At 31.5% G+C, this 20,467-nt stretch overlaps 1 protein-coding gene across 9 annotated transcripts in view; it reads left to right on the top strand.

Moving 5' to 3' along the window:
* Positions 1-514: 514 nt before the first annotated feature.
* LOC130441004 (ATP-dependent 6-phosphofructokinase) overlaps positions 515-20,467 on the top strand; it is a 30,601-nt gene continuing 10,648 nt past the window's right edge. The window contains exons 1-12 of one of the 9 annotated variants that reach the window (XM_056774439.1): positions 515-820; positions 963-1,061; positions 1,120-1,204; positions 1,261-1,369; positions 2,825-3,097; positions 3,498-3,584; positions 4,605-4,713; positions 11,806-11,994; positions 12,963-13,106; positions 13,396-13,524; positions 15,998-16,012; positions 19,454-19,477. In XM_056774439.1, coding sequence (XP_056630417.1) covers positions 969-1,061; positions 1,120-1,204; positions 1,261-1,369; positions 2,825-3,097; positions 3,498-3,584; positions 4,605-4,713; positions 11,806-11,994; positions 12,963-13,106; positions 13,396-13,524; positions 15,998-16,012; positions 19,454-19,477 — 1,257 coding nt within the window. In that variant the 5' untranslated portion in view covers positions 515-820; positions 963-968. Of the gene's footprint in view, positions 821-962; positions 1,062-1,119; positions 1,205-1,260; positions 1,370-2,824; positions 3,098-3,497; positions 3,585-4,604; positions 4,714-5,090; positions 5,200-11,805; positions 11,995-12,962; positions 13,107-13,395; positions 13,525-15,997; positions 16,013-19,453; positions 19,478-20,467 lie in introns of all 9 variants that reach the window. The other 8 variants (XM_056774440.1, XM_056774438.1, XM_056774441.1 and 5 more) reach the window with 8 other exon arrangements.

Raw genomic sequence — 20,467 nt, forward strand, 5'->3', positions numbered from 1 at the left:
ATTGACACTAGTTTTCACTACCCAATAAAAACATGTTGCGACTATTTTTAACGAGATTATTAAAACTAGTTTTCTCTAGTAGAAATCAACATTAACTGAAAACGGGGTTTAGCTGTAACGTATATGAATAAATCCAAATCGTTATAAATATAAACAGCAAAAAGCTGAGAGTAAAGTAGTTCAAATGTATCGTTCAATATGTCAATTGTCATTAAGAAAAACCAAAAGTATTACATAAGAACTATTATTATTGTAAACTGATACTATTGAATATTTCTTCTTATCAATAGTTTTGTTTTGACATTATTTATCAATTATAATTATATAAATATTTTTATCGTCTATATAATTGGAATGCGGTAGCTTAAAATATTTCTGCTGTTGCCAGCAGTTAATCTAAAATTTCGAATACAATTCGGCAGATATCAAGAAATTATTTGAATAAAATGATAATATTAATTTATTATTATATTACATCAGCTCTATCAAATGAAATAATATGGATTTAAATTATAATGTAATTAGTGAAAATATAACAATGGGTTTTCGCCAAATTCCAACAAATAATACTGTTTAGTTTTAAAGTCATATATGAATTGCCACACATCGGCAACGCTGCGCGTATCTGAAGTGAATTTTGATTGGGGTGTAGATAGTTGCACCTGACCTCGTCCAATGAAATCATCATTTTTAGACTTGGTAGGGCGAGATCAGGGGTCACCTTGAATTAAGAAAGGGAAATCTCTAATTTGATTTGAATTTATATTGCACTAAATATTACAGCCTTCAAAAATTTGTTGTGAGTTTTAAAAGTCGATAAGTAAGTTAAATGTTTATATTTTTTGTTTATACAGATATATTTGCTTATGTAGTAATTATTGTCATTGCTCTCAACCAATTGTATGAATCAAGTCATACTTATTTAGTTTTTTGTTAATAATTGTATCAATCAAAATTTTTAGGCTAAAATGACAGAAGAAAATGCAAAATCAAAGTTTATTGAACGTGGGGCCTACAAAGGAAGAGGTCTTGCTGTTTTTACCAGTGGGGGTGACTCTCAGGTTAGTTTATTACACAACTTTACGCAAAAATAAATATGCACTCTTTAAATCATTTTAGGGCATGAATGCAGCCGTTAGGGCAGTAGTTCGTATGGGAATATATCTTGGCTGTAAAGTATATTTCATCAGGGAAGGATATCAAGGTATAAAATTGCACAATGGATTGTGAAATGTATTAAGAAGGTTTTTGTTTATATAGGATTAGTAGATGGAGGAAACAACATAGTAGAGGCTAATTGGTCTTCAGTAAGTTGCATTATCCACAAAGGAGGTACTATAATTGGATCAGCAAGATGCATGGATTTCAAGTGAGTTGTTCGTCTTTTTCAAAATGAATTTTCCACACAGAAGTTTTGTATGGAGTATATTTAGTTTTTCACCTGTTCCTGACACCAAGTCTAAATTAAAGCATTTCCTTACTCATTAGATATATTAACTTGTAACATTATATCTATTAGATCCAATAGGAATTAAAAAATCTAAAAATTAACCAATATTCCGACAGAAAATACTGGATAGCTATGGGTTCTTATAATAAATGTAGTTTGTCGCAGAGTAAGATGATTTGGAAATACTTGAATGGTGAATATTTATAGTTCAAATTTATTTCGGTAAAGATGATTAATTAAATTTTCCATGCAATTATTATCTTCTGCTTAATTCCATATCAATCTTAGTTGTTTAATTTTATTTAACTTATTTACACTTTTATCATGCACTTTAAAGTCTGACAATTTCTGAATATTGACCAAATTATTTTGTAACTTTTCACAAAATGACTAAATATAGTAGCTGACCTTTTGAATCATTAAAATTCAAATGAAAAATATAGAATGAACATTATGACTTCACAAACTTATATTTTTCAATGATTCAAAAAATTTCAGTGGAATATCAATGCATCAAGTTTCTCAGTAATTAAATGTTTTGTTATCATTTTGGCACAATCACAAGTCTAGAAGTGCTTTTTAATAAACAGGAACCATTTTGTAACTACACAATAATTATATATAAGGTTATCCAGAATTTATGTCCATTGATTTGTAGATAGTATGTTCAATAATACAATAATATATAAGAGCAAATTGAAAACCTTATTATGGGGCCCATATTTGGAAGTGATAATAAAAGATAAATCTAAGAAAACAATTTTTGAAATAGAATATAATAATAAAAACTTAAATATAACATAGTAAACCTAATTTACTCTCCAAAACTACCCTGTATTCATTTGGAACTGGGTGGATGGTGAAATTGATAAGTCATATAATAGGACTTTTCAGACACTATAATCCGGTTACAGATAGATCACCTATCAGTTGATTACGGATCCTAATCTACAACAAGATTTAGATCACATTTTCCGAACGAGTCGCTCAATTTCCAGTGGAAATTTTAAATTTAAGACTTTTGAACTTTTGGTTTTTATTACTTTTATTACAATTCTTCCATGATATTTACTCAGTTGTATTTTGATGCTAGATCCGCTCACACAGATTTTGCACTAAAGTTCAATACTAATAAGCTTATTTCCTGCTGAAAAGTATAAAAGTCGCAAATCTCAGTAGCCTCTCGATAACGCTCATAAGAATTAATCATAGATAGCCATTTAAGGGGAATAAATAACTTTTAAAACAACCTGTCAACTGATCGCATTTACCCACCGGTAACTTGTCAGTAAAAAACAAGCAAATATTTGATTGCTTGAATAAATTTAACCCAGGGTAATCCGTTAAAATCTGATGAATGTTTTTATTTTGCAGGGAAAAACCAGGTCGTCTAAAAGCAGCAAAAAATCTTATTGATCATGGTATAAATCATCTTGTTGTCATTGGAGGTGATGGTAGTTTAACAGGTGCTGACTTGTTCAGACAAGAATGGAGCAGTTTATTAGACGAGCTATTGTCAACTGGTCAAATCACAGCCGAATTACGTGAAAAGAATAAATATTTGCAAATTGTCGGTTTGGTTGGGTCTATTGATAACGACTTTTGCGGTACAGATATGACTATTGGAACTGACAGTGCATTGCACAGGTAAATTTTTCAACAATAAAAAAAACAAATTTATTTTTATTTGGCAATAACTATTTATATTTTTTTATCAATCAGACTAGTTTCATTAAGCTCATTGTGTACATAGCTTTTGTTTAAATGCAGCTATTCAATTTTTTATTACTTGATGTTCCATTAATTTGGAGCTAGAGAATAAATATGACATCGCGACGACAGGCGATCTGGCACCATTTGGACATCTCGAGGACCTTTTTTTTTATAATAGGACCAAAGTTTGAATATTGACTGCTGTACACCCCGACCAAATTTTATACCCACCATTTGTTAATTTAAAAGTATTCTATATTGAGGCCTCGGCGCTGCTTTCCTAATTTAGAGCTTACTTCATAAATATACTAAGACATAAAATGTTGGATTTCAGGATTATAGAAGCTATTGATGCTATAGTGAGTACCGCATACTCTCATCAACGTACATTTATAATGGAAGTTATGGGAAGACATTGTGGGTAAGATTTCAGTTGATCTATTTTAATTGTTTTTTATGTACTTTGTTGTCTACTGTTATTTTATTCAATAATTGATATCATTAGAAATATCTATAGTTTGACATATGTCGTTATCTGGAAATCAGTTTACACTGTGACTACATGAATAGGTGTTACATACCAGAAATGTATAAGGAGAAGAATGATTTATATTTAGCGAACCAGAATTATGTAATTTATTCTTAACAATTATAGTAAGACCAAAGATAAGAAAGAGGTTAATTGAGAACCTTATTTTTTCAAATATTTTGAGACATTAGAATAATTAATTCCATTCCATATATTCAAGTTAATTGTGGAGGGTTTTTATATCTCACTTTTTGTTAAGCTTATCATGTTTTTTGAAAAAAAAATCATAACAAAATACTTTCTGAAATAATTTTTTTTTAAATAATTCAACTTTTTAAAACAATGTATCTCTTATTATTTAGTTTATTAAACATGAACCTGAACGAATACTATTATTTTTTGATAAGCCACATTGTATAAGAACGTAGAAAATGATTATATGACAACTGTGATCTTATAAGTGACATCACTTGTCACTTATAAAATAAAAATAAGTGAAAAAAAATCCGCCACAATGTTCTTTGATGTTACCAGATTGTCAGTGAAAATGCTAGGGGCTCCGATCTTCATATCTTGAACGTTACTTTGGTTATTTTTAAAGTGAATACACCATTTTCCAAATGGTAAACTACGTTTAACAATTCAATTGTAGTTTTCATTTCAAATTTGAAGATGAAAAAAAACTGAAAAAGTTCCTGTCTATTTTTTCCTAAGATTAACTCATTAGAAAATCTTATCATTAATGAATAGTTTGTGAAGGTTTTCAATGTTGCTGAAATTCCGCCTATGAAGCTAACGATTAATAATCCCGATTCTTTTTTATTCCCACTATTTTTATTTAGCTTGAGATATATAAAAAGTGACACCTTAGAAGATATATAAAATGTTGTGGTTTTACGTGACATGTTATAGGTATTTGGCTATTGTCGCAGCTTTAACAACAGAAGCTGACTATGTTTTTATACCCGAATGTCCGCCAATGGGCGATTGGAAAAAACGACTTTGCGACAAATTGGAACAGGTATATTACTACCGTCAACAGCAAAAGCGTACTCTAACAAAGTTTTATATTGTTTGCTTGTATTGTACGTTTTTTCTATTTTTATCTAACATTTCTTTTCATGTGTAGCGTGAGTTGCTTGTCCATATATTTAATAACATATTATTTAATTCATTTATCATTTAGCTGTAGTTTTTTACCTCTCTTTTTGATTATAGTCTAAGACCCCGATATAAGACGACCTTCACATATATGTTCCCATTATCCTCAACAATTCCTTTTATGTGACTATTGATTATATTTTTGAATCTATATTGTTCTTTACTTATACGCTGATTCTTGAAGTAGTAGACAACAGAGTTTTTTTTATAAAATGTAACAACTCTTCAATGTTGCAGTTATTTAGCTTTAGTTGCAGCAATGACCGGTGAGGCCGATTTTGTTTTTATACCAGAATGGCCTGCGGATCCCGACTGGCCTAACACACTCTGTAAAAAAATATTGCAGGTACAGATTGAAATTTATATTGTTAAAAGGGGCTTGGGTGCTTTATTGAAATGGAATTTCTAGCAATTAGATATGGGTTTTAGGAAAATATGTAGTTTTTGTGATATTCTCAGTATTTATATTTCCTTGAGAAATTCAGTGAAAACTAGATACTAAAAAATATTCGTTATAAAACTATTTTTACTTTTTTCTATAAACGTTAAATCGATTCTCTCCTAATGTTAATGCAAATTCCTTCTTAATAATAAAGTTTTTAACAAAGTATGTCTTTGGGCACAGATTTTAAATTTAAATAATTTCATGTTCTACAAAGGAAGACAAATGAGACCTAAAATAATTTCAAACAAGGAAAAATCTTGTAATTACCATTTATTTTGATTGATATTTTTCATTCATCACTCTAAATATATTTATTCTGACTCTTTTCTTAAGACTTAGTGTTGTATCTTCTACTATTCAACATTACGAGAAATAGATGTCCAGCTTTCGTGCCATCTCTTGCTCAAAAGTCTCATTGAAGTTGGTTTCTCATCCTTTACCCATTTAGCCCATCGATCTTCCATCTTTCTGTTGACGTGATCTCTCCAATATATTATTTGATCTCTCAGGTTAACTCCTTTATTTTATGGAAATCAGTTGATGTATGACGAAATAATTTATTATATATAAGACCCAGTTGGACCCATAAATCGTTTTGGTTAATAAATTGTTAGTTATAATATATACAGTGCTTTTCAGATAAAAGTATCCACCTTTAATAACTTTTGTAATACTGGTATTTAGAAAAAATCCAAAAACACGTCAATTTATGTTGGAAGGGGCAAGCATTATGGCTTATTTAAACTTACTGGAAAAGCCACCTCCCCCCTAGCAGCATCCCCTTTATTTTTTTAAATTACTTTTCATATTTTTTATGTAAAATTTGGATACTCCTCTTTGAGCTGATTTCAAAAATGTATAATACTTGTAGGTTAAAGTGGTTAGTTTATGAGATAAACAATTTTTCTTTTAAGATCACAAATTTTACTTATTATTTACTTTCACCTTATTTGCCTGTACTAAAATGGGTTGTACAACAGTTCAAACTCTTTAATCTTTTTAACTGTGCTATTTATTATGAAGTTACAATAAGTGTTCAAAATGAGTACCATTCACTTCCATACAATGGTATAATCTATTTTGAAATGCCTCTCTGACATTGCTTAATACGGCTGGATTTAATTATCGACATTCATTTTCTATCCTCTCTCGTAAATCATCCAGAGATTCTGGTTGGGTAGCATAAACTTTTGTTTTTAAATACCCCCATAAAAAGAAGTCTGGGGGTGTTAAATCCGGTGACCTAGGTGGCCACTCCATCATCTGCCCCCTTCTACCTATCCAACGAGCGGGGAATGTTTCGTTTAAAAATTGTCGGACAGGCATAGCATAGTGTGGGGGAGCTCCGTCTTGTTGAAATACCAGTAAATCTTCGGAAAGGTTATCATCATTTTCTATTATTGTTGTAATACGTGGGTCAACCCCTTCCCTGAGTAATTCAAGATATGATTCACCATTTAAATTTCCGTTGATGAAGAAAGGTCCGACAATGTGGTCACCTAGGATACCACACCAAACGTTTAACTTTTGGGGATGTTGTGTATGGAATTCACGCATAATATGTGGATCACTTTCAGCCCAATATCTACAATTATGCCTACTTACTAAGCCATTTAATGACCATGAGCATTCATCAGAAAAGCAAATATTGTTTAACAATTGTGGATTGTTATTGATAATTTGCGTCATTGATTCGCAAAACTCTAGACGACGATCAAAATCATCTTCATTCAACTCGTGCACCAACTTAACTTTGTATGGGTGGTACTTGAATTTATGTAGAACTCGGAAAACTGTAGAAGATGAAACACCGATCGCTCTACTTATTGTTGACAACGATTGGGGTTGTTGAGCCTCTAAGCTGACTTGCCCTAAAATTGCCACTTGGATTGCTTCGTTATTTACGAGTCCCTCTCGCTTATGCACTTTATTGCAAACAGACCCTGTTGTGGTAAATTTCTCCATCAGTTGAATTACATACTTATGAGTTGCATGTCTTCCGTCATGTAATTCGTTAAATATTCTAGCAGCAGCTCTTGCACAATTATTATTTTGGTAGTATAAACCTACAATTTCAATTCTTTCTTGCAAAGAGTAAACCATTTCAGAGAAACAAAATAAATAATGTATCAAATTACACTATCAATAGTGTCTACAAATTCTAGTTGACAATGTCAAACTTTAATAAAAAGTAGAGTTTTTTGTTGTTTGGATTTTTTAAGTAGAATAAATAGCACAGTTAAAAAGATTAAAGAGTTTGAACTGTTGTACAACCCATTTTAGTACAGGCAAATAAGGTGAAAGTAAATAATAAGTAAAATTTGTGCTCTTAAAAGAAAAATTGTTTATCCCATAAACTAACCACTTTAACCTACAAGTATTATACATTTTTGAAATCAGCTCAAAGAGGAGTATCCAAATTTTACATAAAAAATATGAAAAGTAATTTAAAAAAATAAAGGGGATGCTGCTAGGGGTGAGGGGGTGGCTTTTCCAGTAAGTTTAAATAAGCCATAATGCTTGCCCCTTCCAACATAAATTGACGTGTTTTTGGATTTTTTTTCTAAATACCAGTATTACAAAAGTTATTAAAGGTGGATACTTTTATCTGAAAAGCACTATATAAACACTATATATACCTTAGTATAAATGTATTGTTAAATATTACCCAGTTATATTGGAGGGTGTTCTGTTAAATATTGGATATATTGAAATTTAAAACACATTAGAATGGTTTTTTACTTTTTTTTATATTTTTTCAAAAATTCATTTGTTTATAAAGAGCTTTTGAGATATAAAAAAAATGTTTCGCCTTTTTATATAGTTTTTACTATTTAAGAATGAATAAGTGTATAATAATATTTAGGTGTAAAAAGTATTGCTTGTTATTGTATTCTCGGCACTCACGATAAATTTTAGCACTATCGTAGCTGCAAGTCTTATTGAGTATTGAACGCGTCAGAGAAAAGTTTAATTTTTAATTCTTTTCATTTTCGAAATTGCGAAAAACATCACAATTATTTTTTATATTATTATAATTTCTGGATTTGTCAAATTTATTACGCATATTGATTATTTCATTTGACAGCATAACGTATTTTGATAATGTCCACATGAGAGGCTTGATTGATGTATTATGTAGATTTCACTATTGGTATAGCATGAATACACGGCTTTCTAAAAGATTGGGAAATAACTCTATAGGATATTTGACAGTGGTAGAAAATCAAATCTCTTAAAATCGACTATAAAGTGAAATTTTAATGCCAATTGATAGAAATCGCCTATGAAATCCCCAGTGAAGTAACTGAATCGACAGTGAAATCGCTTTTTATTGCCTAGGCAATTAAGAGTCTAAAATTTTAATAAACATCTAAAAATTGTGAATAATGATTAAAAAAAATTCGGATGCGAATTTTTTCGTCTTAATTTTTGACTTTTCTGAGAAAGTTTACCATGGCCATGGTAATATTTTTTACGCCATCAAGAAAGATATTTCAACGAACCAAAGTCTCAATGACTTTTTAAAAAAAGCTGGTATTTTGACGGGAGAATTTTCGTTCGAAAAAAAAATGTTTTTTGTAAAAGATAAAAATTAAAAACCAAAACTCGATTTTTTGATTTTTTCATATAAATTTTGAGGTTAGGTGAAAAAAATGAGAATACAAAAGTTGTAGATATTCTTATTACCTACAACTTTGCCGTTTGACTTTTTTCCATAAAACGGAAATCCAGATAAACCGTTTTTTATTACTACTACTAGTTGATATTCTTATATACGAATATATTATACAGTAGACAACACGAAGGAACTCTAGATATAAATTAAAATTATTAATTAATTCAATTGGCAATTAATTACAGTTATTTAGGAATAGTTACTTCTTTGACTTGCGAAGCTGATTATGTTTTTATACCAGAAGAGCCCGCACCAATAGATTGGCCAGAAGATCTCTGTGAGAAGCTTCAACAGGTATTCCTGAAAAACTAAGTTAAGAAATTATAAAAGTTTTTTAAAATTTTTCCGTGCGCTAGTTTAAAATTTTATGAATAGAGAATTCTGCCAACTATCGAAGGGGAATATTTCCCCATATTATTATTTATTTAATTTTTCTTATGTTTTTACTGGGCTCCGCAGCAACGAAATATAGATTTACTTGAAACAATCAAGGTTAAACTTAAAGTTGAACATTTGTTATGAAGTAATTAAAGTTTACATTTAAAGTGTTCATACAGTATCTACAACTGTGACAATTGAAAATATTCACAAAAAAATTGACATTTGTCAATTAAGATAAGATGAAACCTGATCCCTCCTGTTTGTCCTAACCTAATTTCATCGAAAGTTTTAGCGATCATTAGTGACCTACAAAGAAACAATAGAGATTAAAAAGCGGGTATGCCCTGTAGGCGACTACGAAGGTCTCCCACTACATACTCCGCCATTGTTGGCGTTTTCTACAAGCTGAAGGCCATAGTGCTACAGAAATCCATCGGAGAATGAGTCGTGTGTATGGGAAAAACTTTATGAGTGATGGTGTTGTGCGTGAATGATGTCGAAAGTTTAAGGATAGCCACAATTATGTGCATGATGAAGGGGACCAAGGACGCAAATCTGTCGTTTCAGATGACCTGCTTCAACAAGTTGACAGAATGGTTAAAGAAAACCGCAGATTCACCATTACTGCTTTGTCTACGGAATTTCTAGGTCTGTTTTGTACTTTGTTGTTACTGAACGGATAGGCTTTATTGGGGACAACTTTCTTTGAAGAGGGTATTGAAAAGCTTATCCACAAATATGGCAAATGTCTAATCCCTTCGGTGATTATGTCGAAAAGTAACCGTAAGGGTACCAATTTTTTGGTAATAAAATTATTGTTTTATATGAACTTTTATTTATAGTTCCAAATTTGTTTTTTTCTATTTTAGTGACTTGCGAATCAGGGTCAATAGTCATATGTTAATGTTAAAAATAAGAACAAATGTATGAAATACGTTGGGAAATACTGTTCGCAATTCGCAACCTTTGCGCAAAAATTGCTTTGTGTTCATTAATTTTATTTCCGGCTTTATAGCACGTAGCTTATTAAATGTTTAGCTGTAAAAACGCACTGTGAATGTAAAACTTATACCATCACACGTGTAGATTACTAACTAATCTTGCATGTTCAAATGCATGTATGTAATTTGCAGACGCTTAGTATATGTTTTATTTTAGTTATGAAAAGCATACTGGTTATTATTATTATTTGCGTTGCCCCAAAACATGTTTTATTATTTATTTCAAAAATCAGATCTAATACTGAATAATCATCTGGAACTGATGAAGGAGGAGATGAAAATCAAACATCGAATTATCGCCCAATTGCACTCCTTCCCACGTTATCTAAGGTCATAGAAAGATTGGTCAAAAGAGGCTTCTATAATTTCTGTTTAAATATAAAATGCTTACTACCCATCAATTTTGGTTTTTAAGTAACAAATGCACATATGATGCTATTTTCTCCCTCCTAAATAAAGCCTAAACATCCATCACTTTACTGCAACAACTTCTTGTGATTTTTCTAAGGCTTTCGATTGTGTTAATCATAATATTTTTATCAACAAATTGCAGTACTACGGTTATAGTCACATATTGCCGCCTTATCTAAAAAATTAAATTCCTCTTGTTTTGCGCTGAGATCAGTTTTCAAAGAACTGAATTATCCACCTCCTCAACAGTTTATTACGCCCTTATTGAGTCTCATCTCCGATATGCCCTTCCTTTCTGGGATACGTGTTGTGCGACTCAATTTGAGCGAATCATCAAACTACAAAAGAGAGCTGTTAGATATTTACTCGGACTAAACAGCAGGGCTCACCACAGGGACTTCTTTAAAATATTAAAAATTCTGATTCTTCCTTCCTTTTTCATCTTTGAATCCGTTTGCTTAATTCGTAAGCTTCTCCAATTTTATAAAGATCGTTGCACGGCTATACACTTAGGAACGCGAAGCACGACCTTTTCCTACCTACTCCACGTTCAGAATTGGTTGAAAGCTCAATATTTTACAATACAAAAAAATGCACAATCACTTGCCAATTGAAATCAAATCGATATCATCGCATTTCGCAATAATTTGAGGGCATTTATACTGTAAAGTGCCTTCTAATCTGTAAACGACTTTTATTCTAATATTTGTCTAGTATAATTTATTAAAATGGACCTTTTTATTTGAAAAAGTCCAAAACGATGACTTCGTAAAAAGCAACATATTCAAGTTGATCAGTATAACTGGAGACTTTAATATATGACGCCTTAACCTTAAAACCTTTTTAGAAAGAAACTAAAGAGAAAATTATTAAAAATAGAATTTGTGTTATGAAAATAATTAAACTATAAAGAATAAACTGTTGTAACTCTCTGTGAACATACTTTATAAAAGACTGGTAATACTTCCAGAATGCTCTTCATAATATTCAATAATTGTTTTCTTCTTGTACCTGATTTTATTTATAATACAATAGGAAAGAGCTGCAGGTCAGCGATTGAATATCATCATAGTTGCTGAAGGAGCAATAGACAGAAATGGTGATCCCATCACAGCAGAGCAAGTCAAAGATGTCGTTGTTAAAAACTTGCATCAAGATACGAGAATAACAGTACTTGGTCATGTTCAACGTGGAGGAAATCCTTCAGCTTTTGACAGAATTTTGGTAAATATGTTTTATTCACTAATTTCATACTAATTCTTCAAGTCATTAATGTCTATTTTTGATGAATTGAAGAAATCAAAATTCGACTATATTGAGCGAAATTTTCATGTAAAATGTAAAAATTCATATAAAGAAAAACTTTTTGAGATCAACTGTAAAATTCTATTATCGATGTGTGCAAAGGTCTCCTAAACATTTAGATGATGCGAGTTTATGCTAATTCGTATAGCTTACTTCAAGTTTGTTGTCAATCGGTAGAATTCGTCCAAAGCATTTTTATGCCATTCCTATCTGATAACTGACTTTTTGATTCAGGTATGTAGTAGTGAATCAATCAATTTGCACACCTGTAGGATCTTGGCCATTGCGCTTTTTTTGGCGATGTTGCAAATGGGTGTTTCGTCGATTTGCATGTTTAATGGTAATTTCAAGACAGAATGTGCAGATCCTTGTCAAAAGCAATGAAATTAAGAACGTTTTTTCGAAATAAATTCCACCAGATCCACTGTTCACAGCTTCTATCAACATGTCATCTTAAGTATCGATCGACATAGAAGATGGATCGACGTATTAGTTGATTGTCAAATGTCAAATATTATGGCTGCGTTCAGAAATTTAATTATATATATATATATATATATATATATATATATATATATATATATATATATATATATATATATAGATTTTGTTAATTATCAGTGTTCAAATTGTTTATAAAGTAATTCTTTTTATTATTGGGCGTATTTAATCAAACATAGATTACTCGAGAAACACTTTTTTTGTAATGTATTATTAATTATATTTCACATAGAACTTAATAAATTATATTAATCAATGATATATTTAGATGATTGTTAATAAATTTCTGAATTACTATAGAAATGAGAATATACTTGAACTCTTTGTAATAAGTAATTGGTCAACCTAGGAACAAATCGAGATTATGCAAAGTATTTTGATTATAGGGTTCTAGAATGGGGGCTGAAGCAGTTATGGCATTGATGGAATCTAATGAAACAACTGAAGCAAGCGTGATATCATTGGATGGTAATCAAGCTGTGAGGATTCCTCTAATGGAAGGAGTAAAGCAAACTAAAGCAGTAGCCAAAGTAAATACTTATTTTTATACAATATTCTCTTTTTGAAATTATCTTGCTTATCTTAATTTTTGATCACTATAGAGTTATAGAAGAAATAGCAACTATAGGTTTTGTCATGAATGAAAATGGTTATGTATAAAAATCAGCAGAACCTGGATTTTATTTACTACTGCTGTGGCCACTTGAATCCCACACCAAGTGGGTGAAGGATTTTATTTAAAACACATAAATATGCACATGTTCTTCAATCACACACTTTTTAGTCTTCTATGTATAAAATTTATAATATTTAATTTAGGCCATGGAAGAGAAGAAATGGGATTTAGCTGTTGAACTTAGAGGCAAGTCGTTCCAGAGAAATTTGGACACTTATAAACTTCTAACTCGTCTTAAGCCTCCAAAAGAAATTTATGAAGGAAAAGAAAAAGTAAGTATTTGAATAGTTCATATGAAGGTATTGATTTTTTTTAATAGTTATATATTTTATAAGTTGAGGAATTATTCTTTTCGGACATAACCTAAACTTATTTCAAATCAATTTGAAAACGTAGGTATCATTTATATACATATTTTTAGACTCCTGAAGAAAATTCAAAAATATGCCACGTCACACTTATTTTTATTCCCTCTAGTGGGAATAAACACAACTAAAATCTTAATTGGAAATGGGGGTTGAATGATACCTTATATTAAAGGCTGTAGAACAATTTTTGCAAAAATAGCTTATACTTGATTCTTCTTTTTAGTACTTTTGAAAAATCATATGAAACCGTGAAGGTATTTTGTGTTAGAGCTTCAACTCGCGAAACTAATATCACATTAAAGTAATTTTGGCAACAAAGACCCCTCATTTCACAAACCCCTTCACTCACAAAATAAAATATCATTTTTAACACTCATATAAATAACTATTAACTTATTTACTAGCTATTGCCAAGTTGGAATTTCTGGAACCGTTGGTGATATTCATACCAAATACAATATTTACATCCACCACTACACCAACACACACAATTACACTGTTTGCCACGCGTTTCGATTACCAACTTTTTCAATCTATTTCAATTGATTCGACATTTTCCTGATAGAAAAATACATAAGTCTGGGATACTAGGGAGAATTTACCAGAGGACTTTACGGACAGGGAAAATGTGTAAATTGAGAGTGGGAACCCGCAGACTTATACTATATTCAAAGTGCATGTTATATATTTATATTGTTGTAAAGCTATTAAACTATTCTGATTGCTTAATTGGTATTTCAAGTTAATTGGCAATGGATCTTTTTGGCACCAGATTATAGAGCTTATTGACTTGTCCACTTCATGATGACATATTTTAGATGCTTTATATAAACTATTTACCAATCCAATTAGGATACTTGCATTGTTACTTTTCATTCTGTTTCCGACAAATTTCTTGTTTTGTTATGTTTTATAACATACCTCATTTGAGATATGTAGATGTACAGATTTACGAAAAACACTTTTACTTGATTCCATTTGCTACTTTTGTAATATAGGTAATATATTTTCAAGTTAAATTCCACATCAAGATATATATACTCAGGAATTTGAAATTGGTATTGAATGATCCAACATATCTTTTATCTTTTCGGTTGTCTGCTCTAACTTCCCCTAACCATTTTTAATAATTTACATGTTTGGAGGAAGGGTGTTTTCTATTATCAGCATATTACAATATTTTTGTGTTTATTTTTAGTAAGTTTTCTTCTTTGGGGGTAAACCTACCTGTGACTGGATCTGAGAGAGAAGTGCAAATATTTTCATATTTATTATTCTCGGCTTTGGGAAACCCAGTACATTCATTTTTGTAGATAAAATATCGAAATTAATTAATTGGAAAAAATTAAATTAATTTTTGATAGAAGCCTGTTTATAGTTTTCACCAGATTTCTAAGCTGTATGCTGAAAAATGTGAAGTGTGTAGTATTTTTGAAAAGATAGTTGAAGCCCTCATAATAAGGTGTTAGTAACCTTCTTTTCCATTGAAGATTTTAGGAATGGTGTTCGCCCTCGCTATAAAGCTTTAGGTATTTAATTTAGTCTACCAACTCTACCTTTTGGGACAGGTTTGCTTTCAAATTGTATTTAGTATTCATGAGATTGATACATTTGGGCAGCTTATCAATGTGTAATGTTTGGCATATTGGACTTTGAACATTTTATATTAAAAATAATAATATACCAAGTTGTCTGTGTAATTTACATCTTCTCTAAACTTTTTGATCGGAATTTTCACTTTTGCAGTAAATTTGGAGTCTAGTTTGAACTATTCTTTCAATATTTCATTACCCTACAATTAATTTTTTTCCACTTACTATTTAATTAAAAACCATTTAACTGATCTTCAATTTTTGTTTCATCACTCTGTAAGTCGTGTGATCAAATAAGAAAATCACATTATTTTGCCAAAAATCGATTCTATTCATCTCCTTCAAGAGCAATACAATAATTGCTTTAGACAGATTTGTCTTTTGGCTCAAAATTGGCTTCAGTTTCAGCAATCGCTTCTTCATTCGAGCTGATTTTCTTATCTTGCGAATAGCCACTAGTCACTGGGGATCAGATCTGGACTATACGGTGGACGAGGAAGGAATTCGAAGTATAATTCATTCAATTTAACCATCATTGCCATCGGTGCATTATCTTGGTGAAACAGTGGTTTTTTCTTCGACGAAGTTGATACTTCATAAACGTCATAAGGATTTGGCAGCGCCATCTGTGTCAGTCACACGACTTATTGAGTGATGTAATATATTTAGGCTATCTTTCCATAAGAATGGTTGTAATGATTTTTCGCTATTATGTTTTTAAAAAAAAAATTAACACTTTATATGGTATTAAATATCGTAAGATATCTTTCGATTATTGCCACCAGACGCCTTTGAAAAAGGTATACTTTTTTTTGATGCGTGGGATTTATAATTTTGCATGTTTGCATGAATTCTAATGCTTTTATTTGAAGTGTGACGTATTTTATAATATCCAATTTGTAAGTTAGTTGCATTATATCTTGTTCGCGAGTTCAAATGGAAATGATGAACGTAGTGGGGTCCACGAGTTCTTAACCTAACATAGATAGAAAGATCATTTATAAAAAACCGATTATTTTTCAATATATTTTCCCTGTATTTCCACACACTTTTCAGCACGTGTAACTAAAGCTTCTATGCCATCATAAAACTATGATGCATCTTTAGAGTCAAATTTTTCGTACACTCTGTTTTTATTTCATCGTCGCTGTTAAATCTTTTACCCCGTCAATCGGACGAGGCCAGTAGCCTTGGAAAGCGAGTCAGTATGGACTGGAGCATTGTTATGAAGCAAGCGCACACAATGGCTGATTTTGTAGGCGCTTTTTTTCGATAATTTATTGACTCAATCGCTTTAGTAAGTCAGAAGAATATATTTGTTCACGGTTATATTTGATTCCTTAAAGTCAATCAAAAACATACCCTCACTTTACCTCCTTTCGGCATAGCTCTAAAAATCGCTCACAATATTATGCTTTTGTACTGCGCTGAGTATATGGCACATCCACCTTGTACTAATTTTTGTTATATGATTAAATGATCATGTAGGACGCTTACTTTGGAATTGTAGGACTTAGTCGCAATTTCTTTTGTTTTCAGACGCCGATCAATTAGAATCATTTTTTCTACTAATGTTTTGTGTAGTAGTCACCGTCACGGGACCTCACCCACCTGGGTCATCTTCTAATGATTTTGCCCCCCCCCCCCAGCAAAACAAACTAGACCAATATAATTGTTGAAAAAGATGGATACAAGTAACCGTTAACAGCCTCCATTTTGGTTTTTATTTATGTTGGTTTTAATTCTTCTCTGGTCAAAAATTTAGTAACAGCGCGAAACTCAATTTGAGACAATGCGAAACAACTTGACTGAGTGGTCGTTTGAGGTCTACTATAATCAAATGGATCAAAATTGAAACTTTGTGTAAAGCTTGTTGAGACTTGTAATTGACTCATGCATAAATATTCTTGCGAATGCACTCTATTTACTATATGAGGCCAGGAACTCATGGACAGCACTACATTTGTAGGTAAATGTAGGACGTGCTATATGCAATTCTTCGCTGTACCAATCCGAGTAGGTATAATATACACGACCAATTAGTCTAAAATGTAATTCTTGATGTTTCCATTCAGTCTTTGAGCTATGAATAGTGATGCAGTCTTCATCATTCAGTTCAATATGTCAGTTGTATATTAGTTTGTTAGTGAATTAATACAAAAGTTTTCATTGAGTGAATTATCAATTATTCTAAATTTAACATATCAAAAATATTTTATCTTCAAATTAACGTTAATTACACAAAGCGATTCATCGATTATACAAAGGAACTTTACATACTTTTACCATATATAGAGGGCAAGGAGTAGTGATAAAAATAAAATGACTCAATCAAATTACTTACTAATATATTCGACTGATCTTTTGTTGCTTGTAAACGTTTAGTTAGTAAATTAATCAGAACTTCATTAAATTACTAGTTTAGTGCGAACTAGGCTTTAGTTTTGGTGCAAAAATTATCTTCAAGTATAACTTTCGTAATTTCGTTGTCACCGTTTCTCTAATTACATGAATAAATCTTGTGTTTGTGGTTTTTGTTTTGTACTTATTATTTTGGCTGATCCACACTCGCACGCGAATCGTGGTCTACACTCGCAGGTTCGCGCCGGGCTCACAGTATAGTTCGCGCTTTTGACGCGTATGCACGTCTGGTAATTTCGACATAGTACTCATTTTGTATGCAAAATCGTGGTGTCGAAAACACAACCACACGCGGCAATTGCTACTGAGCGACTGAGCAACTCGCAAATGTGGAATCTTGTCGAGTTCGCGCCTGCGAGCCCTTTATCGCGAGACAATTTTCGAGGAACGAGTCGAGAAGAATCGGATTCATGCTTCGCGCGCGAATGCGGATGCGGCTTTTGAAGTTAATTGTGATTTTTATTGTACGTATACATCAGTTTCACCAATTCACTTAAGTACTTATAAAATATACAAATAGGGACGATGGGGAGATTTTTCCACGTCCATCAAAATGTAATAAATGCCTATTAAATAACAAAACTGGTGATATAAAATATTTTATTTTGATATTATGTATATTTAATATATACCCCTCCTCTATCCCGAAATCGCTCCATGCAAATCTTCCATTGATCGAAACAGTGAAGGAAGTCTTTTCCCTTCAATTTTCACTGATTAAACTATCGATATCCATGCCAACCACGCTTTATATTTTTTTTTGTACTATCAACAGCAATCAGAAGTATATTTTCTATGAGCTATTCTTTTGGCTATGGACCTATAGGCTGGTCTTGGGAATGTCCTGATGAGACTTCACTTGCACTTTATTTGAGATCAATTGGCCAGCTTCGTTTCAGTCTTCTGTTGTTTGGTTTTTGGGTTAGTGGCTGTAGTAGTAGATTAGGATGGCTGTCCAGCTTCAGGTAGTGGTTACAGCTTCTTTCTTGTATTGTTGGCATACGGAGGTCTTCATGGATCAATTTATTTGTGACGTACCATGGTGCATTGACTAGTGATCGACTAGTGACTTTAGATTGCCCTCGTTGTATGAGAGCATTACAAGATTTTATTTTGTAGTGGGACTGCGATCTTCTTCCGAGTACCCAATATAGTTCTCGGAAATTTAGGTTGATTTGCTTTCGTTTCTTGGACTTCATATGAAAGCAAAGAAAATAGAGCAAGTAATTAGCTGCCAAGCATGTCACAACTCCGATATAAACACTTCCATATAAAATAATGAAATAATTTTCTTTGCTTCGCTAGTATCGCCGCTCTTTTCGTTGTATCGCAGCTCCAACATAAACACAGCATAAGCTACAATTTGTGTCTTGTTTTGCTATTACAGTAGTCTCTTTGGCATCATATAATTCAAGGGTTTAGACCTGATTCTACTGTCAAATTTTACTCTGGGTTTCAATTTTTTTCAGTATTTATTTAAATCAAGTTAATCAGGTATAATAATATGCTAGAATTTAACAACTTTGGTGAAACTAATGTATTTGAACGGTTATAAATTAATAACAATGGTCCCACTTCAGGTTTTTTAGTCAAATGCAAATAATGTATACAGGAGTGTGGTTATTGATATAATAATTAACGGTATTGGTTTCAATTAAAAATCATCGGTTTAAAAACAAAAGTGTCATGGGATGTAATGAAAAAATGAATATGTAGATCTGTATCGTACTTGTTTCATGATGAACTTAACAAGTTTTCACTCCGATGATTTCTTAGTTATTTGTGTGGTGTTTCATTTTTCTAACATGGTATTTTATTAGCAGCAAGATACATTGTGGGGATCGGTGAGTAGATCTAAATTTCGATTAAATCAATAGACTTGAATCGATTAGAAAGAGATTAATAGACTAGGTATATAAATGCAACCTCAATCTTTTTCTAATAAATTCTCGTTGGCTTCAATTAACTAGCTAATGTTTAGACATTTTACGAATTTTAAAAGTATTGGTTAGATGTTCTAATTCATTATCTCAATATCTGACCTTACAGGCATTGTTAGATAACTTTTTATTGGGTTTTTATGATGTATACATCCACTTTTATTGCATAATTGATTGTTTGTATTTTCACAACTATTTTATGTCTAATGTTCCCATGTAAGTTTTGTAAGACAATTTTGTTACTCAAAAATAACGTGATGAGTTTCTTTTTTAGGTAAATAAATTCTACCAACGTTTATATCAGTTTTTCGAAGATATCCCGCGTCCAGTTTTGAATTAAATTCCCGTCAAATAACGTGACGTCAATAGTCGATTCAAACATCTCTGATGGTTTTAAATTCAAAGGAGAAAGCTTAATCTATGGACTCGTTTTGACTTATGAGTCTCGTGAACACAGTGACATACCATCTAGTTCAAAAAGATCTAATCTGAACTGACAGATGACAGAATGAACTACTATTTAGTTCATATGAGTGTACCAGGCAGTAACCACGCCATCTCTTTTATTAATTATGAACCAAATGATTAGGTTATGGCATAAAATTGAAAAATTATATTTCATAAATGCCCAGGAGTGTCTAAATTAATAGTATTTGAATTAGTTCTACTGCTTCTTCTATAAATTTGGAAATATAATCAACGAAACAAACTCTTCGAAGAAAAAAATAGTTACTCTTCTTGCTATATGACATGACGAATATGGAATTATCTACGTTCGAAATAATCGATATCGGTTCTCTGTTTTCCTCAGCTGTATAAGCCATCATGACGTTTTAGCATCAATCACTTGCTTTATGTGTCTAAATTTGAAAATTCTTCACAAACTTTATTTAT

The sequence above is a fragment of the Diorhabda sublineata genome, chromosome 3 (genome assembly GCF_026230105.1).
Source record: "Diorhabda sublineata isolate icDioSubl1.1 chromosome 3, icDioSubl1.1, whole genome shotgun sequence".
Classification (NCBI taxonomy): Eukaryota; Metazoa; Arthropoda; class Insecta; order Coleoptera; family Chrysomelidae; genus Diorhabda; species Diorhabda sublineata.